Here is a 10,234-nt window from a genome sequence, read left to right on the forward strand (position 1 = left end):
AGATGTTTAAGCAATTTTAGCTTATCAGTTGTTCAGATAACAAATGTCTAACATATTTTAAGTCTCTAACAAATTTTTAAGCAATCAAGTATATGAATAAAATAAACCTTGTGATTAAAGGTTTGGGCTCCTTTAAAAAGTACTGTTGGAGCCGGGCGTGGTGGTGCACGCCTGTAGTCCCAGCACTTGGGAGGCAGAGGCAGGTGGATCTCTGTGAGTTCAAGGCCAGCCTGGTCTACATAGTGAGTTCTAGGACAGCTGGGGCTACAAGGAGACCCTGTCTCAAAAAGACTGAAAAAAAAAAAAAAAAAGTACTGTCGGGACTGGAGAGATGGCTCAGTGGTTAAGAGCACTGACTGCTCTTGTAGAGGACCTGGATTTGATTCCCAGCAGCCACATGGCGGCTACAAACCGTCCTTAACTCCAGTTCCAGGGGACTCCGAAGCCCTCTTCTGACCTTTACGGCACTGCACAACACAGGTGCACTCACATACATTCAGGCAATACACTCATACACATAAAATTTTTAAAAATTAGAAAAAAAATACTAAGGGGTTACGATTTGACCAATAAAAAACGAAGTTTCTGAAGCTGGGGCGTGGTCACTGGTACAGCACTTGTGTAGCTGCAGGACACCTGGCTTCTATTCCCAGTTCTAAAAAGGAAGGAAAGAATGAGGGGGGAGAGGGAGGAAAAAAAGAAAAGAAAATTAGAGAAATCTAAATTCTAGAAAGCAGGTTTCATTGTTTAGAAAATTAGATTCTGGAACCTCATGTGTCGCTCCATGAAGCCAGTTTTACATAGTTCTAGGCACACCTTTAAATACCATTGAGATGTAGCCACAGTGTGAGATTACAGCTAGGAACATTACTTACTGTCTGAAGAACCTAGAACATGTCCTGGTCATTTTACCCCATAGCTTTCTAAATGAGAAATCCTAGAAATAGCAGCATCCAAAATGGTCAGGAGTGCCAGCCCTTACACCGCAGAAAACTGGCGCCAACACAGTGTTCCACTAGAATTTTTGCTTCGGCCAGGTGTGGCGGTGAACTCCTGTAATCAGCACTGGGAAGGTAGAGACAGGAGGACCCTGAGTTCTAGGTCAGTCTGAACCACATAGTGAGTTCAGGGCCATTCTGGGCTGTATAGCAAGACCTGGTCTCAGAAAAAAATAAAATAAAAAAGCAAAACCTCAGAAACTGAATCTGAACTAGATCTAAACCTTCACATTTGCTCCACAGCTTTTAAAGATAACTTCAAATGTTCTCCCACAAAATGAAGATGAATTGCCTTATTTTGAATTTGATAATCAAGTGAACAAAATTCTAATTTCTGATTCTGATTTCTTTCAGAATATCAGAATCAGAACACAAAAACTGGCCAGGGCCAGTTTTCAGGACGTACTTACAATCCCACAGCAAAAACTCTGAATATTGTGAACCGCACACAGCCCGTCCCCTCAGTGCACGGGAGGACAGACTGGGTGGCTAAGTACGGAGGGCACCGCTAGGACATCTGGTGAGAAGTCCCAGAGTGCTGGTCCGCAGAGAATATGCAAGTCCTTGATCCTCGGAAATGCCTACAGATGTCTATTTCTACTGAATTTCAGAAGAAAAACGAAATAGTGGGTACTTCCAAGAGCACAAACCAACTCCCATTTTCTTTCTTTCAGAAATGCAATGCAGTCTCTTAAAATCATTGCCCACAGTGCTGATATATGGTAGGACTCTACGAAGTATTGAATAAACTCTTTGCCAAAGTATGAAGTATTTGACCTACAAGTGAATAGTACATAAGCTTAAAAATGACTCCAGGGAGTGAGTGCGTAGAGTGTCTCACTCATTTGCTGCTTATTGGCCCAAGCTACTCAACACCTGTCACTCTAGGGTCTGTCCTGGGCCTGAGAGATTTGCCTCCATTTGCTGTTAGCAGTGAGGCCCGCCTCCTGGGTTGTCAGACACATGGCGGAGTTGGCTCAGGTTCTTCTGCTCTCCCAGCTTGGCAATGGCACACAGATTGTAGTTACCCTTTGTTTTTCTACATTGGCGCTGTGACCTCAGTGCTGATGCCAATTTTGGTCAGAATGTGTTTCTTAGAAACAAATCTATCTCTAGCATATAGAGATTATCAGAATTATGCCACCCTGACTTTAGTGCAGTCTGTTGTTGGACCTTGAGCAAATTATGAACTCAGGGTGACCGTCAGACTCCATAGCTTGCTGACTTCAGATCAACCACATCAGGGCTCTCTTTTCATCCCATCCTTAAGAATGTTCATGAAACCTTGTTTGAGGCTTGTCCTTCTGCCTCTCCAAATCCTGTTTCTGTGTTCCTACCAGACACAAGGACCGAGTGTGCCAGCCGGTCCCCAGGCAATCTCACTGCTGCTGCAGGTCACTGATTGCCCTGACCTTCACTGAGTAAGCGCGCCCAGGTGCCATAGCAGGGTTTTACATACTATGTTTTCTTTAGTTTTATTTCTAAGTTGTTTTTTAAAATAGACATTTTTGAAGTTAGTCTACTCTGTGGACTGGACATTATTAGTACTGTATATTCTTTTGAAAGAATATTAATGTTATCAACTGCTGATATGTTGATGTATTTATGACTGTAATAAATGCTAATACACTTGGTATCATCTTGTGGGCATTACCCAGAGGCACAATATAAAATAATATATTTTTGTATAGAAGATTCAGCTGTTCAGATTTCGTATGTTTAAAATGTTACACTCTAAAGAGTAATTTACCCTAGTGACGGTTATATGTATTTGTACAATTTTAATGTCTCAAAGCTAATAAAAATCCCTTGGTGTTTCTGAGAAACATGAACTCTGAATAGGCATTTAAATAAATATGGTTAACTAGTATGGGTTTTTTATATTATTAAACTTTATACTTTGCAGTCTATTTTTTGTTGTGGTTGTTTGTTTGTTTATGTATATATTTTGAAAGAGGGTCTTCCTGTAGTCCCAACTGGCCTGGAACTTGCTATGTAGACCAGGCTGGTCTCGATCTCACAGAGATCTGCCTGCCTCTGGCTCCCCAGTGCTGGGATTTAAGGCGTGTTGCCACCATGTCGGGTCATTATGACATTTCTGAACAAAATATATTTTGGTTCTTCCTCCGTCTTCCCTATCTCCTGCTACCCGTCCTCCCCCATTACAGCCCCACCACCACTCTTTTCCTCTTTCATGTCTCACATGTCCTTCTGCCCACCCCCTCCCATCCTTCCTTATCATGTCTCCTTTCTAGATTTTTAGACTTTACCCACACTTGATCCTGTTTACATATATAGATGATCATAGGCTAGGATCTGCATAAGAGGGAGGAAATGCATTTTTTGTCATTTTGAGTTTGCATCATATCACTTATACTTTCTAGATCCACCCATTTCCCTGCAAATTTCATTTTATTTTCCTCTAGAGCTGAATAATGTCACATTGTATATGTGTACCACATTTTCATCACCCATTCATCTGTTGATGGACATCTAGGCTGATTCTTTTTCCTTGCTATCGTGAATATAGCATCAATAAACAGACGTACAGGGGTCACTGTGGTAGGATACAGAGCCCTTTGGGGGGTTGTTGTTTGAATTAAACCTCTCTGAAGCAGTTTTAGGTTTACAGAGTATAAAGAATTCCTATACCTCTTCATCCTCTCCCAATTTTGTCTCTTAACATCTTGCATTGTTGTGGTACCTCTCTTCCTTCTCCATTCTCCCTCCATCACATCCCTCCTCTTCTCCCCACTTTTGTGCTGGGGATGGAACTCAAGGTTTTGCATATGCTAAGCAAGTGCTCTACCACTGAGCTATACTTTCAGCCCGTAGAATCCATATTTTTGCATTGGTGTACATGCTAATTATTATATTTCTAGAATGTCCTGTAATCACAGAATATGAAACTTTTTCAGACTGGCTACTTTCACTTAGCAATATGCATTTAAAGTTCCTACATGTATTTTAGCTTAATAGCTCATTTGTGTTTGTCACTAAATAATGTTTTGTTGTAGAGAGCTGCCACAATTTATCCATTCACTTGCTAAAGGACAGACATCTTGGGCTACCAAGCCTAAAATTTCTATTAGTCAAGAGGCTGTGGCATGTGAATTTCATGTCCTATCTGGACTATAAAACAAATTGAAAGCCAACCTGGGCAACTTGGCAAAACCCTATCTCACAACAGGTAAAAACAGGAGTGGGGCATAGCTCAGTGGCAGAGTGCTCACCTGACGTGCATGTAGCCCTGGATTCAATCCCCAGCACCACAAAATAATAAAAAAATAACCTTTTTACCTTGTTTTCTGATTCTTTTCCCTTCAAGACCTAAATTTAGAAAAAAAGAAAAAAACAAAAAAAAAAAACAAGGTTTATTTTGGCTTACAGTTCTGGAGGTACTGGTCTAAAATTCAGCACCTCCACTGCTTTGAGAATCTGTTCAGGGTGGTGTGGCATGTAATCCAAATAATCTGATTTGAGACTGGAGATGTGGTTCAGTGGTAGAGTGCTTAACATACATAAAGTCCCAGGTTTGCTCACCAGTACCAATAAAATAAAGCAAAAAAGCCAAAAGTTCTTTTAAACACTGAAAAATGCATTCAAGTACTGAGGGTGTAGCTAAGTAACTGATCACCTGCCTGGTACAAGCAAGGCTCTATGTTTGATTGCTACAAACAGTATTCAAGCTGTGAACTGGTACATGACTATATTCCCACCTACCTTGTAGGCTGAGACAGGAGGATTACTTGAGCTTAACTTTTCAAGACTGGCTTGGGCAACATGGTAAGATCTTGTCTCAAAATAAAATAATCTGATTATCAAAGGAGCCACTACACATCATTCGGCTGTTTATAAATGGATTTATTATTTATACCATGAATCTGGTATAACTTTGTGATGGAAGGTAATTACTATCACAGGGAACTCATTTCAGATTTAATTAAAATATTGAGACTGCCATCAAGCCCCAATCCTTCCACTCTGTCAATCTAGAGCAGTAAATGAAAGAGCTGGGGTCTCCAGAGACAAGAAAGTCAGTCAGCACTCCAATGGGGTTATCCAAACTCTTATTTTGATCCTGGCTACATTATAGAAACATACGGTCCAGAATATAGTACCCTGATCACTTGCAGAATTCTAGCCATCATAATTCAACAATGGCCCTATCAAGTCCCAGCACAACAGTACACACCTATAATCCCAGCACTCAGGAGGCAGGAGGATTGAGTTGAAGGCCATCCTGAGGTACATAACAGGTTGAAGACAGCCTGAGTTGGATCCTATCAAAAAAAAAAAAAAAAATTTAAAAAAGACATTTGTGTCAAAGTATCTTGCAAGATATAGCCTATCTATGTTCTGAACATAGCAGGTACCCAAAACCTAACTAAAAGATGAGCTGGTTGCACTGGCAAATGCCTGTAATCCCAGCACTTAGACGGCTGAGGCAGGACAGTAAGCACCTCAGGATAGTGAGGCTAGCTCAGGCTACAAGGGGAGATTGTGTCCCAAAAAACTAAGACTGCTTTCAAGAAGCTTAAGTATCAATGTAACTTGAAAGCCTGTTGCTGTTCTATCACAATAGTCTGATCTTAGAAATTCCCACAAACTGTTTTGTTTAATTTTAGTTTGGGTTTTAGTTTTTTAAGACAGTTTCATGGAGCACAGGCTAGCTTCTAACTTACCCAAACATGACCATGAACTCCTGATCCTCCTGCCTCCACATACCAGATGCTGGGATTATAGGCACGTGCCACCATATCCAGGCAGTTTACAAACTATTTTTCAAACAAGTTTCTGGGTGATGTATACTCAATAATTAATAAACTTCCTTAGTCATCAAATCATTCAAAATGAGTCATCCCTAAAAATGAAGTTAACATAATCCTTTCCTATTTCTGCACTGCCCTGCTGTTGGCATTTCATGCTCTGTTCCAGATACCTCAAAGACGACACCAAGAAAATGTTATTTATAATCAACTTTATTTCCACCGATATGTCACTTTAACATGATTTCCCAACAGGCCTATACTCTAGGGTGAGCAAAAGATCCCTCATGCTCTCTCACCAAGAGATCTGTTCACTGTTCTGAACAGGACGTGAAGCTTTGGGGTCTCCAATGTTGACATTTCACACTTCACCCCGAGACTTTATAGCTACCTCTGAAGGGTTCGAGCAGTGTCGGCTCATGTTCACCTTACCACGGTTCAGTGTTATTTTTTGTAAAATCTCAGAATCTGCAAATGTGCTGTACTTCTCTTCATACACTGAAAACTGTGGAAGTTTGGAGATGTTTAATTCTTCATGAGCCCAAGCTGGGATGTGGCTACTACGGATGTGGTGAACTCAACAAACTTATTCCAACTTTGGCAACCATCAGCAAACTGTTCAAAAGAAACACAAACAAGTCATCAGGAAAAGGACCCAACAGGTGATAATTTTTTTAAATATTTCTTATTTTTGATTATGTGTATTTATGTGTGTGTCTGTGTGTGGATATGTGCACATGAGTTCAGGTGCACTTGAAGGCCAGGGCATCAGGTCCCATGGGGCTGGAGATACAGGTGGTTATGAGCCACATGATGTGGGTGCTGGGAACCAAACTCAGGTCCTTTATAGTATATGTTTTTAACTGCTGATCTACCTCTTCAGCCCATGGTGACTATTTTTTTAAGGGACTAGGACTGCAGGTCCCTCACAACTGCATGGGAAGGGAAGTTCTAAGGGAGAGAGCTCAGGAAGAGAATATCCTACTGGGAGGAGCCACTGACAAGCCATGCCGAGTCTTGCCTTGGTACATGGGTGCTCCTAGCCCGATGACAATAACCTAGAAAAGTGAGGGCACGTGAGATCATGGCCTCACAGGTCAGAGTTAATGAGCAGTGAGGTGCAGGTTAGTGCTCCTGACCTTGGTCTACAATGACTGTTCTGTTTCAAGTATCAAAGAGTAGGATCAACAGGGCATAGAGGTGCATTCCCTTAATCCCAGCACTTGGGAGGCAGAGGCCAGTGGAGCTCTGTGAGTTCTAGACCAGCCTGTCTACATAGCTAAGTTCCAGGCCAGCCAGGGCTACAGAGTGGACCCTGTTTCCAAAAAGAAAAAAAAGCCAGGGGTGGTGGTGGCATGCCTTTCATCCCAGCACTCCGAAAGCAGAGGCAGGCAGACCTCTGTGATCTCAAGTCTCAAGGCCAGGGAAGTCTATATAATGAATACTAGGCCAGCTGTGGCTACAGGGAGACCATGTCTCAAAAAGATGAAAAAAAAAAAAAAAGAATACCACAGATACAAACATGATCTATTTTTCCTTTTAATTCTCCTGTCTCCAGAATGTATTTATTATACATAAGAACTTGTCAACTTAATACAATTTGGTTTGAGTTTTACAATCCAACCTAGAAAATTAGATTCAATCAAAAATTCCCTTTTAGCAAAATTTTCAGTAAAAAATGCTAAAAAGCCAGGAGCTCACACTGACAGCCACACACAGTCACACTCAAGGGTTTGCCTGGAGGCTTCGGGCAGTGTAGAGAGGAGCGAGGACGGACCACAGAGCAAATTTGAGAATCAAATGATATCTATAAGAAATGAATATTCTTAGGAACTAAATCAGCTCCTACTTTTGTAGTCTTTCATATTTGTATAGAAAGATAAAAATGCCTAGGATCAGAAAACTGGAGCAAGCACATTTCTGAATTCATGAAGCGACTTGAGCAATAAACAAAATTCCGTCCAGGAAAAGAACAACAGGAGGTCAAGTACCTGGCACCAGCAATTAAACCCGCAGGCATAAATTTTCCGGAGTTGTAGAATCTCATTCCCATAATGCCAGCCAAAGTCCCAGACGTGGCTGAGAAAGATCAAAATCAAAAAGTCATTACATCTGACATACAGGGGAGACGAGAGAGACGTCCCAAACCTTTTAAGGCCCAGACCCCATCCCACATTCGGGTGAAGACTGGATGTATATGACAGCACGTAGACCAGGCAGACACAATGAAACATCTGAAGACTTCAAATGCATACATGAGAGTGAGCTAAGAGAGATAAACTTGTGATCATTTCAGTATTGAAAATAAGGAGTGACCTTCAGTGATCAAGTGAAAGAGCCTGAAGTTCAGTATTCAACAGATAGAAATGAAAACACAAAAGGAAAGCCAGAAAGAAAATCATCGGTCAACTGTGCTGAGAACAAACTATCGGGTCACATAAAATAAGGATGGAAAATGAACACTGAGTTTTGTATCCAGACGGGTCACTGTGAAGCTCAGGGAGAAGCAATTTCCATGGCCAAGGACACAGTGATGGAGACTAAAGTGGGTCCATGATGTCGGAGAGAAAGGAAGAAATGAAGAAGAGTAGAGATGGTTTTTAGAGCAGTTTCTGAAAGGGAAGGGGAAAAAGGAAGAATATAGAGCCTTGAATGAAGAAGGAAGTGGGTCACAAGTCCTTTCTTTTCTAAATGTGTCAGAGTTGAGCACATGTCATGTGAGCATCAACAGGAAGGATCCTCCTACAGGGGAATACAAATAAATGATGGACCCTAGACAGCCCACAGCTCATGGGCTAGTGGGGAGAAGAGACCCAAAGCCCCGGCGAAGGGGCTGCCTTGAAGAGGAGGGAAAGGGGAGGAGGGGTGGTGTTCTGGTTTGTTCTCCATTGCTGTGACAAAACACTCTGACCACTACCAACTTGGGGAGGAAAGGGTTTATTCAGCTTACATCTCCCAGGTCACAGTTCAACAGGGAGCCCAAGGTAGAAGCTGAAGGCAGGAACCTGGAAGCAGGAGCTGGAGCACAGGCCATGGAGGAACACTGCTTACTGGCTTGCTCCCCTGGCCCCTGCTCAGGCTGCTTTCTTATGCAACACAGGTCCACCTGCCCAGGGTGGCACCACCCACAGTGGGCTGGGTCCTCCCACACCATTCCTCGTGAAGATACCCCTCAAACATGGCCACAGGCCAGTCCAATAGAGGAAATTCCTCAACTGAGGCTCCCTCAACCCAGGTGTGTCAAGTTGACACTAAAGCTATCCAGCACAGGTGGCTTGGAGGCCGATGGCTGTAAGGGAAACACCACTCAGTAGCTGACTGTGGACTCAGAGATGGAGAAGTGGTCTACAAGTCATTCCAGAGCATGACTGAGGAAGCTGTTGGGAAGAACTGAGAGCCCAGAGCGTCCTCCTATCTCAGCCTGCCCTCAGCTGACTTCCCTTCCCGCTCTACGGCTGGTGTGCAGTCTGCTCTGTGATCACGTCTGTCTGCCTTCCCTCATGCCCTGCACTTACTCTCACACTGCGGGTGTAGGAGGCACAGAGGTGCCACATTCTTGGCAAAGTCTAACACATGGGGAAAGCCCAAAGAAAACCATGTGAAGAGCCACCGTGATAAGAAGTCATCTTCTCTTTGCTCTCACTGGGCTGCTCCCAAGACACTTATCTACAGTTCTACAGACTCACATCACCTGACTCCCCAGAAAGCTCAGAAGCTCAAGTCAAGGCTGTGTCTTACACAATTAACTGACTAGGAAAGAGGAAAGTGGTTTCCAAATGGGAAAAATGTCATGTGGCTGCAAACCTAATGCGATCCATGATATTTTTGTAATTTTCATGCAGATTCTCTTTAGTATGAAACTTCAATGGTTAACGCACACTTGCTCTGTCAAGTTTAAAAGTAATCTCAGTGGGAAATGAAAATTCATAAATATGAAGTCTTTCTATACTGTATGTTAAGGGGAAACAGAACCCAGCAGATTCTCCACTGTGAAACATATCTATGCCTTAGCAGAGTGTGAACTGTCAGTGAAAAGTACCTGCCACATCCCACCCACCAGGGCCATGGGGCAAAGCAGACTACAGTTGCAGCGCCTCCCTGAACAGACACCAAAGCAGACATACCTAGGAAAACCCATGCGTTCCTGGGATCCTGAGACATCTGGTAAGCACCCAGGCCTGCTAAGCTCCCAAAGAAGAGTCCAGCAGCCAGAGACGGGACACTACCTGGGAGAAGCAAACACATGTCAGTGTTGTAATGTCAGATACAGAATCTGCAAGAGTCCCCTTTCCTGCAGAAGAAAATAGCAAAAAGCTTCTCTTTACCCAGTTCATAACCACGGCATTACCAAGTAAGAGGGAGTTTGCTCTTATCAGAAAAGTCTGGTACCATCCCAGCCCCCTCACCTTTAAGAGGTAGGGCACTTCCATCTGACAAGGGAAAAAGAGGGGACCTTCTTTCCTTAGG

At 42.8% G+C, this 10,234-nt stretch overlaps 2 protein-coding genes across 3 annotated transcripts in view; one reads left to right on the top strand and one right to left on the bottom strand.

Annotated features, from left to right (window-relative positions):
- Mak (male germ cell associated kinase) overlaps positions 1-1,518 on the top strand; it is an 80,129-nt gene extending 78,611 nt beyond the window's left edge. Inside the window, exon 15 of the mRNA XM_029562820.1 lies at positions 1,353-1,518. Within this exon, the coding sequence (XP_029418680.1) occupies positions 1,353-1,510 (158 nt within the window). The 3' untranslated portion in view covers positions 1,511-1,518. The remainder of the gene's footprint in view (positions 1-1,352) is intronic.
- Positions 1,519-5,962: 4,444 nt separating this feature from the next.
- Positions 5,963-10,234, bottom strand: part of Tmem14c (transmembrane protein 14C) — a 7,208-nt gene continuing 2,936 nt past the window's right edge. For both annotated transcript variants that reach the window (XM_008831624.2, XM_029562839.1), the window contains exons 4-6: positions 9,892-9,993; positions 7,759-7,846; positions 5,963-6,382 (exon numbers count right to left, since the gene is read on the bottom strand). In XM_008831624.2, the coding sequence (XP_008829846.1) occupies positions 6,328-6,382; positions 7,759-7,846; positions 9,892-9,993 (245 nt within the window). In that variant the 3' untranslated portion in view covers positions 5,963-6,327. The remainder of the gene's footprint in view (positions 6,383-7,758; positions 7,847-9,891; positions 9,994-10,234) is intronic.

Source organism: Nannospalax galili, unplaced genomic scaffold, assembly GCF_000622305.1.
Source record: "Nannospalax galili isolate Female #2095 unplaced genomic scaffold, S.galili_v1.0 scaffold72, whole genome shotgun sequence".
Taxonomy (NCBI): Eukaryota; Metazoa; Chordata; class Mammalia; order Rodentia; family Spalacidae; genus Nannospalax; species Nannospalax galili.